Source organism: Condylura cristata, unplaced genomic scaffold, assembly GCF_000260355.1.
Source record: "Condylura cristata isolate star-nosed mole 26May11 unplaced genomic scaffold, ConCri1.0 scaffold00046, whole genome shotgun sequence".
Taxonomy (NCBI): Eukaryota; Metazoa; Chordata; class Mammalia; order Eulipotyphla; family Talpidae; genus Condylura; species Condylura cristata.
Window position 1 is genome coordinate 2518932 of NW_004567147.1, and position 20668 is coordinate 2539599.

At 37.3% G+C, this 20668-nt stretch overlaps 1 protein-coding gene across 1 annotated transcript in view; it reads left to right on the top strand.

Annotated features, from left to right (window-relative positions):
• Positions 1–20668, top strand: part of PHACTR1 (phosphatase and actin regulator 1) — a 531128-nt gene that overhangs the window by 27028 nt on the left and 483432 nt on the right. The window contains exon 3 of the mRNA XM_012734131.1: positions 4257–4403. Within this exon, the coding sequence (XP_012589585.1) occupies positions 4257–4403 (147 nt within the window). The remainder of the gene's footprint in view (positions 1–4256; positions 4404–20668) is intronic.

The following is a 20668-nucleotide window of genomic DNA, read 5'->3' on the forward strand; positions in this document are numbered from 1 at the left end:
TCATATGTGGTATGGTCTGGTTTCACTCTCTTGCCTGTGGCAACCCAGTCTTCCCAGCACCAAGATATACAGGTTTAATAGGTTATATGGTGACCTGAAAATTACATGTTAGCAAGCATTTTTCATGATATTGATGTAAAAGGTCTTAGCAGCACATTTTGAGTATGTTTTTCAAGAATTTTTAATCTATATATATTTATTTATTTATGCATACAGAACTGGGGTACAAGCCAGAGATGCAGGGGTGGTGAGAGGTTTCACCAGAGACAGAGTGGGGAGCAGGACAGGCAGATCAATGAAGTACACTGTTGGTAGGAGCAACGGGTGAGGCAGGAGAGGTCGGCCAGCCACATGGATCACTTTGGGGGCTGAGGGTTAATCTCACACTAAAGGGGCTGCACCTAGTTTGCAGTGCTGTGTCCTAACCCATTGCACCACCAGGGAGGACCCAGAGTACTACTTTTAAAGGTAAAAAAAATCAATCACCTGAAGAGTTTTCTTCTCTTTTTTTTCTTACTCCCCTTCCCAACTCCATCTTCTTCCAAGCTAGTGATAGATGTATAAAATGTTACTTAAAAACAAACAAGCAAACAGAAACAACCTATAGAAATCCTTCTTTTTCTTTAGCTGTAGTTCTAGACATCAGTGCATGCAAGGGTCTTCATTGTTTAAATGTTGACTAGATCTAGGAAAGAAGGTATCATTGTCTTCTTCCTGAGTTAGCAATCTATCGAAATAAAATCAGTGATCTTAAAAAAGCCCTATATTTTGAAGTTGTTGAAGTTACAATTCAATTCCTTCTATACACATGTCCACATTCACATATGCACACACATTAACACATGCTGGAAATCATATTAGGAGAAATAATAGATTCTAAAGAATATGAAGTTAAATAAAATAGACCTGAATACCACAAAATCAGTGGGGAGGAGTATGGATATCATGTGGCTTTTTTTTTTTTTTAACTATGATTGTTTACAATTTAAATGAACAATGCATTTTTCTTAGGTTAAGAAACAAATTATATCAAGCTATTTATGGAAAGAAGTAGAGATAAAAAGTGTAAGAATAGCTGCATTATTCATGGAGTATAACAAACAAGCAGGGCTTTAAAAACAAGTTATCTGTTGCTTCCATTTTTATTACTCAGGCATTGATCCATCCTGGTAGAATGTGTTACTTGGTGAAATTGTGGCTGCACTGAGAGCTGTACATACCACCATCCAGTGCTCTTGCCTGATGCCACTCAAATGTTGTATAAAGAGGCCATGTATATGAAAAGAATTCCAGGAAATAAAGAATGTGGAAATAGTCTGTGACAAGGCCACAGAAATGAATCCTTCATATAGGATAAGATAATGATATATAAAATGAAACTGAATTTGACAGGGATACTACTTGATTGAACTAAAGAAAGATGTGATAAGAGTGTAGCAAAGTGAAAAGATAATGTGAAAAATAATGCAGACACAAATTAAGAAGACCAAAAAATGGAAGATAAAATACAGAAATGAAAATATGACAAATAATTCAACAGCACAAAGACAGATGTGTTTTGCCATTTTTAGCAAAAGTATATCTAGAATTATTTCAATAAAAATAATAAGAATTTCATTATGAAATAATATGGAAATACAGTTAAGCCTCTTTCAAGAAAGCTAAACATAAAGTGGTAGCAATATTACATTCCTAATCCACTAAAATGCTAAATAAACAAGGAACAGAGCATCAAAGATGTACTCTGTATAGCAAGAACTATTACTATGTAAAATCAAGAAAGCATATAAAATCAAAGAAACACTGAGAAAGCTAGAGCTAAATATTTCTTGAAATGTTTTTGTCACTTCTTCAGAGCTATGATTAATGAATGAAACTACAAGGGGTTCAGGAATTTGAAATAATCAAATAAGAGTGTATTAATTTAAAGAGAGCACAGTTTATACAACATTCAAAGTTCTTGAAGGTCATTTTTTTTCTTTTCACACTTCCTTAAAAGCCTGAATCTAAATGTCATAATCATAATATTGGTTTGCAGTTTGATTAGCCATCCAAAGCATTAACCTTCATGGTTCATTGATGAATAAAATCCCTGTTGTACCCTTGGGATAGGAGGGACCCATTTTTAATATATATCTAACAGAGATAAGTGGTACATAACTGGAGTCAAATGACATAGAAAAGTGTATTTAAAGTGTAACTAGTTATGCTCCCTCCCACACAACCACTCCGCCCCCCACTTATTAAAGAAAATATTTGAGTATTTAATATGTACTGATTTCATTTCATGGCATAGACTCAAATTGGACTAGTTCACACTCTCCTGAGGGAAAACTCAGGAAGGTTATAGGAAAGAAGTCTGTAGTGCAGCACACGTAAAGGTGAGGGTCCAGAAATGTCCAGAACACTTGTGGTGGTTCCTAGGAAGCTGGAGATAAATAATGGGAGGTGGATTCAGAAAGACAGGTTGAAGTTGGGTTGCAAAAAGTTTTGAATGCCAGCATAAGCCATTCCTTATTAATGTGCAGAGAACTGACTAGCCATTAGAAATCAGGTGGTTAGGAAGGTCATAGGTGGCGTATTTCCAAAAATGATGGCTATGTACTTCAGAAAATTCAAAAAGGGGTGGATGCAACTGATAGTGAGACATTGATATATTTAAAATAATTTTAACTGAGAGGTGAGTAAGAAAAACAGTGGTGGGGATGAAAGGAGGAGATTGAGTGAAACAGTGGAGAAACTGTGGCCAAGGGCTTCACAGGTAAACAGAATGGGATGGGAATTGTACATTTACAAATGATCAATAGCCAAACAGGTATATTTTGCCCAAGAAGTATTACTTCCTGTTATGTAAAGTAAGAAACTAACTAGAAAAACTGACATAATGTGTATGAATTGGAGATGAGAAAACTAACATTGAGGTAGACAGGGAACTCTTGCAGGACCAAGCAGCACTTCTTCCTCTAAGACTAAAGGGCATGGTTTGATAGTGAGATTTCCTTTGTAGCAGGGAGGGATTCAAGGTAACACTTATCCTCATACTCCAGGTGGGCTCTTAGAAAGAAGAGTGGCAAAGTCAGGCCATAAAAGACTAAGTGACTAAAGCTGCAGAAAGACAAACATAAAAGAACCAGGCTGTCAATAGGTTCAGTAGGAGCATCAAACCATTCTGATTCACACCCCAGAAATCTTTTTAAGTTCCTCTGTTGTATGCAATGGGAAGGTTGCAATTCAAGCATTCAAAGACATGTTAAAGTGCCCTTGATCTTCACCTCTCTTTCAGAACAAAGTTGTAGGGTTATAGAGACTGCAGATCCACTAAAATATATATTATTTGCCCTCTAAATCACCGAATACAGAAAAATTGAATGTTGAATGAATGGGTGTTTATATAGAGATAAACACATATCATTGGTTAGTGACTGTAAAAGGTGGCCACTCAATTCTATGTGAGTATACTTAGTCTAAGTTCAAATTTTCCACTCTAGAAACTTCATTGCTAAATTGCTCCAAAACTTGCATGCACACTTCCTCCTTGACACAACTCTAGGAATGTCTGAAGAGAGCCTTCAGGGTAATTTATACCTGTTCTTTTATTTTGTCCCTAGTTGGGGAGAAAGGAAGTAAAGGGTAACTTGGGGATATAATACCCTTTTCCGTGACCTACTGGCCTTGGCTTACCCCAGAGGAGTAATCCCAAGCAAGGCAAACTGAAGTTAGGATATCCAGGATCTCTGACCAAGCAGCCTCAGACCAGAGAATCCTGTGAGTTAAGGAGACTTCAGTGTGCACTTGAAGAGCACAGTGTGTTGGCGGGAGAGGGCACAGTGCTGACTGGGCATCTTTGCTTTGGAGCCTTCCCTTTCGTATTAGCCTATGTGTGCCAAGAACTGAAAACTGGGACTGCGGCGGGAGGCAGGGTGTCAGTCTGGAGCACTGACCCGTTGGCCCTGTGTGGGAGAGGAGTTAGGGGGAGCCTTGGACGCAAGCCAGGGATAGCCTGATCTATGCTCCAGTCCACAAATCCTTAACGGATTTTCTTTCTTTCCCTTCACCCATTTCTCTCCTTTGCTCTCTTTCTCGCTCCCTCTTTTTTACCTTTTTTCCCTCTCTTTCCCCCCTCCCTCCCTGTCCCCTTTCCCTCTCTTTCCCATCCCCCCTCTCCCCTCCCCCCTTCGTGTGTGAGCCTCTTCCTTTCCCCTCCTCCCCTTTTCCGCCTTTCTCCCTCTCTTTCTCCATCTCCTTCTCCCTCTCAGCTCGCCGGGCGACCCTGCTCCTGCCTCCCACATTAATGGCGGCATCTTCGGAGGATGATATAGACCGGCGACCCATCAGAAGAGTCCGCTCTAAGAGCGACACGCCGTACCTCGCGGAGGCCAGGATCTCCTTTAACCTAGGGGCAGGTAAGGACGACACACTCGCTCGGCTTTCCCTCTCCAACCCGGCTTCCTTCCCTCTATTCCTCCACGAGGGCTGGCTCAGCCCCCTGCCCCTCCTTTGGTCTCCCCCTCCCGGCAGTGCCCTCCCCTCCCACCCCCTCCCTACCCAGCAGAGCTCCAGGTTCTTGCCCACTCTTTCTCTTTGTGTCGGTTGTAAGGAGGGAGGTTGTGTGTGTGTATGCGTCTCTGTGTGTATGCATATGTGTGTGTGGTGGGGGAGGGTAGCATTTGGAGCCCTGCATCCACCTAGGAGTAACACGCGGGTTTTCCCTTTCCATGAAGAGAAGAAAGTGCTGTCACTGGTAACAATGATCATTGGAGCAAGGGAGAGCTGGGTCAGGATGCCTGTGTGCTGCCGGTGGGGGCGGAGGGGCTGGCGGGCTTCGAAGAGAGGTTCACTGGATGCTGCTGGGTTACTACAGGGTGGAACTTGTTGGTGACATTCAGAGTCTTCTGATGTTGTCCAGTTGATACCACTCCTGCTACTGCCATGCTGGAGTGGGGAGAGGAGTAGACTTGACCACTGGGAACTGGACCTTTCCTTGTACTAAGCAGTTTGCAAGCAACCATGGTGATGATAGTAACAATGCATGGCCACATGTTAGGGGACTTGATGCTGTCACTGGAGCTGTGTCCAAAGTGCCCAGATGAAATTAAATCAAAAGGGTCACTGAAGTAGAGGAGGGAAGGAAGGGAAGAAGAAGCTAAGCAGTTAGAATGGAAGGGAGAGGAGGAGGAATGGGGAAGGGAGGGAGGCAAAGGAAAGAAGAGGATAAAGGAGGAAGGAAAAAAGAATAGAAGGTAGAGAGAGAGAGAAAGAAGGATGGAAGGAAGGCCAGAAGGAAAAAACTAAGGGAAGGAAGGGCATCAGAGAAGCTGAGAATTCAGAGTCAAAATTGCTTCAGTTGTGAACTCTAAGGGTTACCAAATAAAAAGTACCCAGTATCTACTGTTCACATTTCTACTCCTGCTGTTCCACATTCACAGGCAAATATCACCCCTGCTACTACTGACCACCTGGTCAGTATCACTGAGAGGAAGTTGTTCCCCATTAACTTCACAGCATTACCTTTTCTGAATAACCCCTCAGCTTCTCTCTAGATGTCTCTTCCTTTCTAAGGTCCTTTAGTTTTCTAGCAACTCCAATGCAGAAAGAATTGAGAGCACTTTCCTGAGAACTATCCAGAATAAATTTAAAGAACAAAAAAATAGTCTTCTTATTTAGGAAATTAAATACTTGAAAATGGAACTCAGTCAAACAAAGTGTTTATATGTGTATATATGTGTTGGAAGAGAGAACCTTCAAATGATCAGTGATTTATACACTGTTGAGAAGTTTGAGTAGAAGAGAAAACTGTATGGGTATGCAACCATATCTTTATGATATGAAATATGTCAGAATAACCAAGTCCTTGTGATGGTGGTTTGGGTTTTTTAATGTTTTCTTTCACTCCTGAAATGTTTGCCTCTGAGTTTGGGGCTGGATAAAGATGAGTTTATTAAGGAAGTTTTCAAAGTTTTTGACACTTTTTTGTGCTCATTTTGGAATGATTAATTCTCCACTTATGGGTTTTACATAAAGATTATTGTTGGGAGGTATCTGAAAAAGACCATAGACGAGTTTCCAGTAGGACCAAGATTTTTTTTTTCATTCAGGGATATTATACATTGTTCCATTAACACCTTTGGATCATAATCTGATATAGCCTGCTAGTGCCTTTTTGTCTTAGCACAGGAGATATAGTGTTTAAAGGGCAGCTAGAAAAGTTTGCTTATCTTCTGCTAATAATTTTAAAACAAATAAATAAATAAACAAAATAATGCACACACACACAAAGGAATATTAGGTTTCAGTTACTGGTGAGTTAACTTGAGCCATTTTACCACCAGATTAAATACAGTGACTTGCAATCTTCTATTCTGCTAAATTGCTCTAGAGGCCAATTAAAATCTTTTAAGAGAGTCAAAAATCTCACAAAACTATCCACATGCCCTTTAGAATGCCCCTAATACTAAAAGGCTAATAAAAGCAGCAGGAAGAACGAGAAATGCAGCATAGAAGACCTTGGTAAAGGAAAAAGGACTCTGCTGCAGTTGGTGGAGCTGTCCTTTCTTGGTGGTGCTGAAGTAAAGGGTTCTGTGACTGATTTACTACAGTTAAGCAAGGATAAGGGGAGGTAAGGATGCTCAGTTTTTGTGTGATGGAATTCCAGAGAAAACATAGATGATCTGGCCATCAGAAACTTTTCTATCCTACCCACCTACATTTGCTGCCTGTTTATTATGCCTTACGCCTACTACTCCATTGCTCAAATTGGGCAGTTTTGCTCTAATTTTGTGCCGGCTGCTCACTCCTGGGGCTTTGTTTATTTTCCAGCTGGTTTCTGGTAGCTTCCCTGATGTAGTGAAATCTACTCACAGATGTGCCTTTCCCCAACATTTAAAGTAATTGTAACCCCTGGTTTAAAAATCAAACAGCCTTGTTTATCTCCTTGAGAAGTAAGTTGTAATTAAACTATTAGTGCTGTTATCAGAGTTGCTGAATAGAGGAAACTGCACACTCTGGATAAATTATATGATTTGTGCACAGAGAGAATTGTGTTCGTCTCTTAACAAAAATTTCTAAAACATTAAGCAAGGAATTTTCATTTGTTCTTCATCTCACTCTTTCTCCTGTACCCAATCATTTGTTGCTTATTCTTTATTTAAAAAATAACTTTAATATTTGTTTTCTCAGACCCACTTGTTATATATAAATACTTGCTTAGTATTTTAGAGAGTATCGTAGTGTAGATATGTGTGTGTGTGTGTGTGTATAATGTTTATACATATATAGATATAGGTTTAGATTTTCACTTTACCTGGCCATCACAAAGCTATATTTGGTACCAATCCATGAAACTAATGTACATAGTTGCCAAGTAAAGTGGGCTGGACATTTTGAATACTAATTAAATACGTAAACATTTCTACAATTACACACTTTTCCTGATGATACTTTATAATGTTTCAGAAATAACTCCATAGCTTGAGTGAAGATATATCCCTTCACACATGGTCCTGTGTCAGTAAAGTATATCACCAAAATATGGGTCTTTCAGCATCTTATGAAGAGGCTAATTTCATGGGTTAGTTAAAATTGAGAGAATGGATGAAGGTTTTCTGAACCATTTATTTTGAGTTAAAAAAAATCCCACTCTGAATTTATTTTTTACTTTTATTAAGTGTTGAGTGTAATGTGCAAACATTCATAGATAAATGTTTGCTAATGAAAGTATATGTTAAAAAAAATACTGCAATATATTTGTTGCAGGTTACCCAGACATATCAGACTTCCATTTAAAACACTGAAAATGATTTTTTTTCCCTGAGAAATCCAAATGTGTTAAAAGGACATTTTGTAACAGAAGAGTATGTTCACACCATTAGTAGCAAGTGTTTCTAATTGTGTTCTCACTTAGTAATGAACATCACTGACATTTAGCTTGTAAGATCTTACCCTGCCTTATGAGATCATTCATTCACTATATGGAAGTGAATTCCACTGAAAGTTGCAGATGTTTTTTTATGGGCTAGAGCATTGGATTTCTCTTTAAAGTGGTAATATATAATAGAAGTGAATAGAAAGAAAGTAGTCAAACTGAAAATTTCTCTGCAATTGTGCACTAAAATAAGTGAAAGTTTTTGTCAATTAAGACTTAATACATCTTACTTCTAGATACTTAGCCATGAAAAACAAAGAACTATTTTCTTTCTTTTCTTACAAGTATTTAAGCAGATAAGAACAAGTTAATTATTTGGTTAGAAAAAGTGTAGCAAATGCACATTGGTATATTTTCAGGTACATATTTAATTGCTAATCAAAAAAATTAAAACTACTTATGGAGTTACTTTTAGATACTTGTGACTTCAATTCATGATTATTGTTTATTGTACAAGTAACAGAGTTAAAATTCAACCATATAAATTATAGCTTATTACTTGATTTAACCACATTAAAAAAGAGAAATATATTATAGCTCTGTGTTGTGTAAACACAATAAGACCCTGAAATAACTATATTAATAAATACACCATTGTACAGTAAAAGAGAAACTATCATTTCCATATTTTCTTCCACCATTTTCTGCAGCCATTTTGGTAGGTGATAAAGTGAATGTGAGGGGGAGGGGTAGAAATGGGCTATGTTGACATTTTAATTGCTTTAATGTACAAGTCTTTGCATTATGAAGCATAGTTAAATTAAAGACAGTCAATTTTACAGTCTTGTTGAATGATGATAGATTTGCAGGACTTTATGCATAGTTTATCAGACAATAGGAAAATTCTCATACTGGTAGTTATTTAACATAGGCCAGTGCTGTGTAAAATGTTATAGGTTTCTTTATTGATCTTTTCACCACAATTGAGTAGCCTAAGCTAGCCATTCAACAACAGAACATTTGAATAGTATGTTCTTGAATTGAGACTATAGACATGAGGATTCAATATATCTTGGTTTTGAAACTATGAACATTATCAATATGATCTCTTGCCATTCATAGATATATATATAGAGAGAACTCATTATTGTTCAGTCTCTTAAAAGACAATAAAATGGCTTAATATTCACTCATGGTTTAATGAAATGTATCCAAATACATTTATTATGGCTTGATGTCTTCCTTATTCCATTTGGGTACTGATTTGGGGGGCTGGAGGAGGTGCAATGAAATAATAATATAATGAAATTCATTCATTCAACAATTAAGGTTTAAATTTGTACTAGACCATTTTTAGACACTTCTATACATCTGTGATCATAACAATAACATTTTAGCTTGTGGATTTTAACTTCTAAAAGTGGATTATGAAAACAAACAATATTATATGGAATGCCTTGTATATTACTTAATAAGATAAATGTTAAAGTAAAAAAATAATAAAACAAGTTAAAAGTGTAAGATAGAGGGGGAAGGAGAAAAAAAGAGTTATCTGTACAAAGTTCTTCAAAAGAGGTGAAGAAGATATTATGGGAACAAAAAATTATACAGGTCTTACACTGAGAATGTTTCCAGAATGTTCATAATGTGGGGAGGAGTCTACTGTGGCTGAAAAGGAGTGGATAAAGGGGAGTAAGAGATTCATGAGATGATGTGGTTCTGCCTATATAGGTTCTGCTGGATCATTGCCAAGATATCCACTTTGCTTTTAATGGAGTGTGGGACAATGAACGAATGTAAGCATCTCTGTGTCATGATCTGACATACATTCTAAAAAGAACAGTGGGGTTGCTATGTATATTTAGTGGGAATGAGCACTCAGGGAAGCTGATTTGTAGGCTGCCATAATGTTTCAGGGAAATAGCTGCAGCAGTGAGCAGTAGTCATATTCTGTATGTATTTGGAGACACAGCCAGTGGTAGTTTTCCATGACAGACTGAACATGGGTTGTGAGAAAAGGCAAGGAAAAATTGGTACCTAAGATATTTGGCCTAAGCAACCAAAACAATAAATGGCAAGTTTGAGGGTTTAGGGAGAAGTAATCACCACTTTAATAAAAACATGCCTCCAAAGGGAGGTATTGAATAAGTAATTATTCAATTCTAAGTTTAAAAATAAAGTCAGTCTAGAAATAAATATTTGAGTTGTCAGTATGCTTGAGTATTTGCTAACATATATTGTGCTGAAGTATTTATAAGCATTTGCTCACTTATTTCCTGTAATGATGCTATAAGATTTGTGTTATCTTTGCTGTCCTTATTTATCAACAAGAATGGTAAATAAATCAAAGGCTGGTTTATTTAGATATAACACATTATATAATATACTTAATATATTCTCTAATATAGGAAATAAAGAAATTGGTATTTGGAACATGTTTTATATGTATTCAAAATCTATATTCTTAATTGTCATGATAGATTATAAAAGAAGCAACTTAAAATCAGCTTTGTTATTAGGTCACATTTATTCAATATGGACTAGGGGAAAGAAAGATGGTACCAAGACTGCTTCTTAAATCAATATTTAAAAAAATGGTTAGGATTCACTGAAAGTAATATACATGTTTCACTTGATGTGACACATACATATTTATAACTGGAGCAAAATATTCCTTAAAACACCTTTATAAGGTCCAAATGTACTGGGATGTTTTCTATATTATTATCCTATTGTATTGCTATTATATTATTCTATTCTATCCCATCCCTCACCATCCCATCCCACTCTAATAGATCTTGGTCATAAAAATGCTATCCATGACCCAGTTATTGATTTTCAAACCCATAGCTTACACTACATTACTTAATTTGTAGTAGACTAGGGTCTCTTTATGAACTTAAAACAATTATTTATAAGGAAACCCCACTTTATTTCTCCTTCTATTTCTCTAAGAGTGTGAATGTCACTAGACATTAATCAAGGTCCAAGATAAAAACCTGGAGTCAGGGCTCGCTTAGGTATTGGTTGTAGTGGGAACAGAGCTCATGAAAAGAAAAAAAAATTAATATACTCCAGTGTGGTTTATATTGTCTTTACATTAGCACACAATTGAGAGATACTAATGGACTTCCAAATCTGCACACTCTAAAAGAATCTAGTTTTTTAAGTACACAAAGGTGAGGCATACTCTTATTATGAAATATTTATTGAAATCAGTGTTTATAGAGAGAATATTTCTGATAAGAGTTTCCCAATAAAAGATCCCAAATTTCCCATCCTCTTGTGGGAAAATGCAGCGGCACTGATACTGAAAATTGCCACACATTTAAGGCAACTTCTGGTAGAGAAACATAAGGAAGGGGCAGAAGGAACCAGGCAAGCCTGTGACAAAAGGAACAAAATGAAAGAACAAATCAAGTCAGAGATTGCCATTTTCAGCCTCCCCATGTGTCTCTCACCCACATGTCTCTTCCCAGTGTCTCCACGTGTCTCTCATTCACGCAATTCCTTCACTTTCCCTAAGTCTGGGGTGCAAGCCAAAGCTGGGAAGCAAGAACTCTTCTTAGCTCACCTGCTTCCCATGTTCCATAGCTTCACCTGGCTGCTCAGATGTACTCCTTGTCCCAGTAGCTGCTCCATGTAACTACATGTTATAGGGGTGGGAGGCATGGTGCCTCTCTACCAATTATACCAATACAGCCATAAAATATATTTTAAGATATTTTTCAAGTTCAAAGGTGTCTATAAGCCAAAATTAAGTCCTGTAAAGAAAGGAAAAAGGGGCAATGAGAAAGCAGAGTGGCATGAGGATATACTCTAGGCTCAGCCTTCTTGGAGATTCTAATATCCACTTACTTAGGGGCTGTGTGATATTTTGGGCCTTAAAGCATTTAAGTTCTCCCTACTTCAGTATATCTATTAGCAATATGGGCTTGAAAATGATAGCCTTCTTGGAGTTTTATTTTGAAAAGTAAATATTAAACATGAAAAACTTAGAATAAGGCTTGCCACACGTTGTGAATTCATTACAAAGTAGAGAATGAAAGTCTATGTATCACCTTTGTTCTATTTATTCATGATTCCAAAAAAGAAAGAAAGAAAAAGAAGTGCTTCTAGTTACCATATCTTAGTAGAGTACCAAATGATCTTGACATTCAGAAATTCTCATGTAAGGAACAATATTTTCTTGGCTAACATGTACCCTTATTTAGTGCTTCTAGCTTAAACTTCAGAATGAATTGACTTGCCCAAAATGAGAAAGGAATTCAGCCTGAGTCTCTAAATGTTAAGAAAATTTACATTAAGTGTACTCCATCTTCTGATAAGAGTTGAGTGAATCAACTCTGAAATATTTCTGGCAAATGACCACATGGAAAAGAAAAACTTACTGAACTTTACAAAAGTTCTTTGAAGTTGCGGAGTTTTTGTGGGAAAGGGAAAAAAGCAGAGCTGAAAAATAGTTATAGGGAAAATAAAAGAGGGAGGAAAAGAGAACAAAACTTTTCAGTTTGAGGCCATCCATGAAAGTCAGGTGAGTGTAAAAATCATCAGAGAAACAGCTTCAGAGAGTCAGAAGGAGCATCTCCTCTTGCATGAATGATGGATACACATGTTCTGGAAAGGGTCTGGATACATGCTAATCCCAAATCAGAGGAGCTAAATCATGACTGCATCATTGAAACCTGTAACACTGGAATAACATTCTGTGCCTAATTTTCAGTTATTTTGAAGACCAAAAGTGAACATGTTTTTGCCTAAATCCAGGGGATACACAAAGGCAATAAACAGCAATGGTCCAGGTGATTAGAACAGCTTTAACTGTCAGCTCTGACCCACATTAGGTGCAGGATTGAAAATGTGCAAAATAGAGTCATTCTGTCTAAAATGCTGTCAATGTCATGGTTAAAATTTCAGCACAGTCTAATATGGTATCTACAGATTTTTTTAAATTGAGACCATGTCCATGAGTCTGCCTTCAGTTCTCATCATTATGAAAAGTGTGATCACCTTAGGATGTTGCTTCTTCATCCCTAAAGACAAAGTGCTTGGATTTTTACAAGGATTTATGAGCTACCGAGCTTCTAATAGAGTCCCAGACTCACTTCAACTGATAGCAACCCACAAGAAGATACCTGTCATTTTGCAGTTAATGTAACTGGACTGTACGCTTGTTACTGACCAATGCCCTGGGGGGAATCCATCCGACCTGCCCTCATGCAGACCCTGGACCAAATAACCAATCCCTCCTTCATCAACCCCTCTCCCCTTTTCTTCAAGTTCTCCTCTTTCCTCCAACTGAATGCCCTAATTATTTGTTCTTAAATAATGTCCTAATTATTTGTCCTTAAAAAACATCCAGAAGTTTCAGGAGAAATCTTCGTTTCTGAGTGCGAGAGGCTTGAAAGTCCCCTGTATGTTTGCGGAAGTTTAGGGCTGCTCATTACCTCCTACTCAACCACAGGATTACACAGTTTGCACAGCTGTGGAACCAGCTGCCCTGCATTCGTGCCAGACCTCACCATGCTGCCTAACAGCAACATCCTTGCTCTTTCTGCTGGTGAGGCTCACTCTAATCAGCTAAGGAACAACTATTTCAATTAGAAAAGTGACTTCTACTAGCAGTTTTGGCAAAGACCTCAGAGCTGCCATATAGTCAGGGAAATGCCTCAGTTCTAGATACAATTTCTCCATGTTTAAATTACTCAACTGAAATAGACTAGGCAGAAACAAAATTATGAGTCACTTATTTTTGTTTTATTTTTGCATTTGAGTTTTACAGTTTGGAGGCTCTCCGAAGTCATGGATTTCATTAATAAATGCCAAATTTTCAACTGATTTCTGGGTTGGGAACTATGATGGGTAAATGAAGACCACAGAAAATCCTAGTTGATAACAAATCCCCATTTTACATAATTTATGACACTATGTGACTTTCATGGGTGTGTTTTACTGCATTTTGATATAAAAAGATCTGGCTAATAGATTTTATGCAAATTTGATATGTAATATATTATTAGAGTTTTGCAAAACTTTACAATGACTAAATCTTTTTTCAAGTTGTAAACTGCCTGAGGTAGTTTTCCTTTATCTTCTTATTAAGGAGTCCGTTTTAAATATGCTGCAATAAATCATTAGGGTTGCTTCTGACATTTGGGCCAAAGGTTGTCTCTAGTACCATAAAAATTATTTTTTTCTATGAGACAACCAGGCAGAATGGTCAATAGTCACTGTAAATGATGCTTGTTTTCCCATTTAGTTGATATGAACAGGCTTTGTTTTTCAAAGCTGATTCTTATTGTATGGTGTGTTTATATTCTTAAATGTATCTTAATACATTTATATTTTTAGAAATTTAAGATTTCTCTTATCTTTCTTGTCTATCAAGATCTGTGTCAAACAATATTGCACAGAATAATGACCACATAAATGGAAGTGTGTGTTAACTCTTACGCAAGCTATAATCCCCACAAAAATAACACCAGGTCAACTCAAAGTAAGCACAAATCAGCCTTAAACTAACTTCATTGGCCTCATAGATGCAGTTCATATAATATGATCTGTATGAACAATTTCTGCTGTAAAGTTACCTCACAAAGTAATATGTCATTTACAGATTCCTTCCATAAACCCATTCATATGAGCAATTGAGGAGAGTTATAGCTATTAGGATCTGCATTCTCTTTCCTCTTTGGTTACATTTATTAAAGACATTAGATAGAAATATCAAGGTGGAAAGGAAACAATATCTGAATTTAGCCTGCACAGAGAAGACTTGTGTGATCACCCAATAAAGTAGAACTTGTGATCGCTCTTATAGTTGTGTTGTAAATTTTATTTATTATAGGTGACTTGTCAAAAGAAAAACTACCTGTAGTCTCTTTTTACACAAATACATATATATTTCCAACATTTCACTTACTTGTTTGCACAAAGTTATAATTGATTCATTCAAAAGCAATAGTTGGCATTTAATTTAAATGAAGTCATCACAGTAATTTGATAAATAATATGTTGGCAAGGGACAGAGAAGAAAATAAGAATTACAATAAAAATAGTGGAACAATACACAATAATTGATTTAAAAACTCATTGTTGGGAGATAATGCCCAGTCATGAAAGATATAATTCCATTTAGCTTTATACTGAGGCTCAGATCAGAAAGAATTCATGCCAAATTTGTAATCTTCCAGTGAGTTGAAGTCGTGAACCTGGTCTTGAAAAGAAATCATATATCATAATAAAAAGGCTCAGAAAGGGACCAAGTAGAGAGAACTGGGTATTAATGTTCAACAAAAGTGATTCTGTAGCCATGACTCATCAATCAGAACTACAGGAAAATGCAGAGCATGCCTTGGCTACTACTTCATTGATTCAACTATTTAGTCCATCCACTGCAACTAGGTTAGGTAAATGCATTCAACAACATGGTGTGTTTTAAAGCCCTTTGTGATTTTCTTTCCAGCTGTTGGTTCTCAGAGGACTTTCTTCTTGGCAACTTCTAGAAATGTAAATAAGGTCCAATAACCACAGTGAATCTTGAACACACTGTAGTGTCTTTTAAAAAATATAACTGATTTCATCTTTTGCATATTTGCTTTATGGTGACCAAAAAAAAATGTGCTATTTTGTGGGTTCATAAAAAACATAATTTCCCCCCCAAACTCCTAAGTTTTCATTAATCTGTTGCTTAGTTTCAGCCATTGTCCTTTTCTGGGTATGGGAACAAATTCAAGCTTTAGGTTCACATAATTTCTCCCACTACACTCCTGGTTATGACTGGTGTTAGAATAGAATGCCTTACAGTGATGAAGCTGTGCAGGACGTACAATTTGGAACAGATTAAAAAAAAAAAGTTGGAGACAGTTAAAGTAGAATGCTAGCCCTTTAAGGGATAAATAACCCGAAACCCCTAGTGATTTACGATATATAATCATGCATAGGAGAAAAAGGTCCGGAAATATATGGTTCAAATGGGAATGAGTGGTGTTCACAATGTCAGGTAAAAGTGTACTTCTATCTCTGATCTTTGTGTGTGGAGAAAAACTGGGGTGTAAGCCAGAGGTGCAGGGTGGTGAGAGGATTCACCACAGACAGAGTGGGGTGCAGAACAGGCCGATTGACTGAAATACACTGCTGAGGGGAGTAGCAGGCAAGACAGGAGAGGTTAGCTCTCTGGCGGGGGATGATCACACTGAGATTTAACCCCTGGACCATCAGAGAGAGCACTGACCCCTTTTGAATCATTGCATTTAAAAGGACAGGCTTTTACTCATGTAATGAGACCTGGGATTAAATTTGACTGGTTAAAGTGCATCACTGTGAAGCTAGCTGCAGTCTCTTCAGGGCCAGTTTGATCGCCACCCCTGGAGGTGATCCACATGGCATGGCAGACCTCTGCTGTCTTGCCAGTTTCTCCCCCAGCAGTGTACTTTGTCAATCTGCCTGTTCTGCTCCCCACTCTGTCTCTGGTGAATCCTTTCACCGCCCATGCACCTCTGGCCTGTACCCCAGTTCTTTGTGCATAAATAAATAAATCTTTTTTTTTAATATTTATTTATTTATTTGTACAGAACTGGGGTACAGGCCAGAGATGCAGAGGGTGAGAGGATTCACCAGAGACAGAGCGGGGAGCAGAACAGGCAGATCGACGAAGCACACTGCTGAGGGGAGCAGCGGGTGGGTCAGGAGAGGTCTGCCACACCATGTGGTCACCTCCGGGGCAGGCGGGAATCGAACTCATGCGGAAGTGGCTTTAGCTTCTCAGTGCAGTGCTTTAACCCGCTGCGCCACCAGGGAGGGCCAATAAATCTTTTAAAAATTGTTTTTGACTGGGTTTCTCTGTAAGGAAAGTTTACATTTATGAACTTCAGTTTGCAAACCTATAAAATGGGAGCACACATTTCTCAGAGGTGTGAGGGTTGCATAAAAAATGGTTATAAAGTCAAATATCAGGAATAACAGGTACTCAATAAACATCTTCAAAAAAATTCAAACAATACACTCACTTGAGTTTATTAGCATCAAGTCTTAATATATCACAGAAACAATGATTTTTATTAGATTTTCAAAGTCCCCTTCTAAAACCTGGAGAAAATTTTAGAAAAAGATAGGATGATATGTTAATGGTTTTTTTTTTAATTATTTCTCTAAATATCAATATAATAGACATTCATCAAATGTTGTAAGATCCTCATGGATTTAGTGGTTTCATCGACAACTAAATCCATCAGTAGAAGCACCAATATGAAGTTTTCTGAGGGAAGGTACCATGCCTGATTCATCCCTGAATCTGCAATGCCTAGCACAGTTCATGCCCGTGAAAAATGCTCAGGGTACTTGTTGAATAAAGAAATGTATCTGGGAAAATGCCCATTTGTTATCTTTAGATTTCTTCATTTTCTTTTCTTAAAAGGGACTTTATTTCTACTGTTTTCATGCTTATTTGAGAGGGGATACAACACATCGTATTGATAAAATATGTTTATTTGTCTTTCTATTTATTTTTGTTTATTTATTTATGCATACAGAACTTGGGTATGGGCCAGAGGTGCAGGAGGCAGTGAGAGGATTCACCAGGAATGACAGCGTGGGAGCAGAACAGGCAGATTAACTGCTGAGGGTTGCAGTAGGTGGGTCAGTAGAGGTCTGCCACACGCTGTGGACCCCCTTCGGGTTGGAGATCTAACTCTAACCAAGGTAGCCTCGGCCAGCTTCCCAGTGCTGCACGTGAACCTGTTGTACCAACAGGGAGGGCCAAAAAGATGTTTGTTTTTCTAAGAGCAGTTTTAGATTTATGGCACATGTGAGAGAAAAATATGGATTCCTTACACTCCCTGTCCCCACACATACACAGCCTTCACTTTTATAAACACCTCCCCACCACAGAGGTCCATTTGTTATCATTGATGAATCTGCCTTTATCCACCAGAGTGCATAGTTGACGGTGGGACTCATCATTGTCTATTCCATGGACATAGACTCGTGTATAACACAGCAATATATCCATTATTACAGTACCATGTGGATTATCTGCACTGCCCCTAAATCCTCTGCCATTACTTCACCTACTTTCCTCCCTATAATCCTTGACAACCACTGACCTTATCCCTATCCTTGCAGCTTTGTTTTTTGTAAAAGTCATGTAATTGGAACCATACATCATAGGATTTCTTCATATTGACTTCTTTCATGTAGCAATGGCTCAATAGTTCATCTCTTTCAGGATTAAATAGTACTCCATTGTATAGATTTACCACCAACTTATTCATCATGAATAAGTACATCATGATTGTCTTCCAAGTTTTGGCAATTAGGAATAAAGTTTCTGTAAACATCCATGAACAGGATTTTGTGAACTTAAATTTTCAGCTCCAACGGATAACTTCCAAAAAAACTTGATTGCGGGATCTCATGGTAAAAATTTAAGTTTAGTTTCTTGAGAAATGACCACACTGTCTTCCCAAGTGATTGTACTATGTGCTCTGCCAACAGTGAAAAAGAGTGCCCTGTCTTTCGGGGGAGACATCATATATCACTGATCTGTGCTTCTTTCTTTAAGCAGAAACTTTAGATCCAGCACAACCCAAATGACCAAAAATAGATGACTGGACTGAGAAGATGTCTATACACAATGGGATATTATTCCACAATCAAAAATGCTAAATTCATGCCATTTGCATAACATGGATAGAGCTGGAAGGGATTGTGCTCAGTGAAATAAGCTAGAAGGAAAAAGAAGAAAAAAAAATGTCCGATGTTTTCACTTATAAGAGAAATATAGGGTAATCAAATAAGGGATCAGGAAAAAAAATGACAATAATAATAACAAAAAAATAGCAAGCAACTATAAATCAGAGATATTCTGCAAGGGATAGGATGTTAGAGGCATCAAAATGGGGGGAGATGAGCAGAAGGGAATATGGTAATGGCTTACGGTGAATTGGTGGTGAGAATTTTATAGGGAGTACACCTTAAAGTAGGCATACGAGCATGCTTTGTACAAAAATGAACAGTAATGTAATGCATATATATTATATACTGTATATAAAACAAAAGCAGATACATTTACCACCTCAGACCTGTCTCCAAACCAGTCAGACCTCTCTTTCCTAGGGAAGGGTTGAGAGATCCCATGTTCTCTATAGTTTATATCTGTATCCTAAAATGTTTGGAAAGGAAAGTTTACATTGATTTTTTATGCCTGTTATATCTAGTGGTAATAGCACTTGCAATGATACCATTAACTTTTCCCCATCAATATTCAGTTCATGGTCTCTTCCCAAGTGACTCTCTAGACACGAAAGGAAAGTTTAAAGTGCAATTTTTGCACAGAGGACTAGCTGTTACTTCCCCCATGCATCAGAAATAGGACTGTCTTTCTGTCTCTAATTTTGCCTGGTTTGAGAAGGCAGAAATAGAAATGAGGCAGATGCAACCCAACTCTAATGTCTTTCTTCTAATTGACTGACATTCTTTTCTTTTCTTCTTAAGCTGAACAGCAGAAACTGACACCATTGTGACAGATCATTGGAGTTTCTCATTTTATTTATTTTTGAAAACATGTACCCTGGTAGTGCCACTGTGATACTTTCACTCTGTTTGGAAACCATTTTCAATCAAATAAATGGTGAACAGTTGAAATGTTCACCAATCCAGCATCGCCAACAAAAAAGGTGCTTCTGGAAACAAAACGTCTACAGCTTATTTAGAATTCTCTCAGCGGATCTATCTTTAGCACAATTGCTTAACTACATCAGAATGAAATGTTAAAAATCCATCATATGTCAGCCTTCCAAAGTGAATCTTTTTAAATTGTGTTTTGGTTTCTGCAGGTTCAATTTTTTTTTTTTTTAACAATGAAGGGAAAGGTTTTGTTGTAGTTTTCTGAATAGTCATTAGCTTATAGTAAATGCAGCTGAAGTTGAAATGAACATTCCAAAGGAGACTTATTTTCTGTAGGGAATTTGAACAACATTCCTTATACTCTTCTTTTTCTTTCAGCTGTGGCTCATGACAATCATAGAAGAGTACATGCGCATACTCTGAGAACCCAAATTAGAATTTAGCATTCATGCATAATGACAGTGTAGGGTAATGAATGAGAATATTTGTACTCTAGGTATGTTTTAAAGTTCTTCAGATCATTACTGAGAATTCTGACATGTAGGAGAAAATGTATAAAAGGGTTTCAGAATGAGAGACCATTGATTAAGATAATAGCCTCAGGATAGAGAATTCCAGGAAAAATGAGAAGACTAAATTATTATTTTATGTGATTCTTTAAATAATATAATGGTTTATTTTTCGATCATTTTGTGCCTTTTTCCATCTCAGTTGTAATCCCTACGGGCTTCCCATCATCAAATCACCCGTGTGCCATCACCATAGTCCAGCACACATCCTTCCCCCCACCGTTTTTGACCCCACTCCTCACTCTTCACCCCTGTAAAATATCTCTGGTATATAATTGTTCATTATTATTTTTACTTTCTCCCCTGGTCCATTATACTACTGAGTGAAACCATCCGGTATTTTTCCTTTTTTTCTGGCTTATTTCACTAAACATTATCTTTTCCAGCTCCATCCATGTTGCTGCAAAAGGCATGTGTTTATTATTTTTTATTAGTTGCTGAGTAACATTCCGTTGTATATATGTACCACATATTTTTAATCCAAGACTAAATTATTTTATTTATTCTTTAGTATTTTAACATCTTCTAGCAGAATATACAAGTCAAGTAGAAGATGTTAGGGTGTGTGACTTAAATGCTATTGCATAATGTGCTAGGCATTTTCCTTTGATGC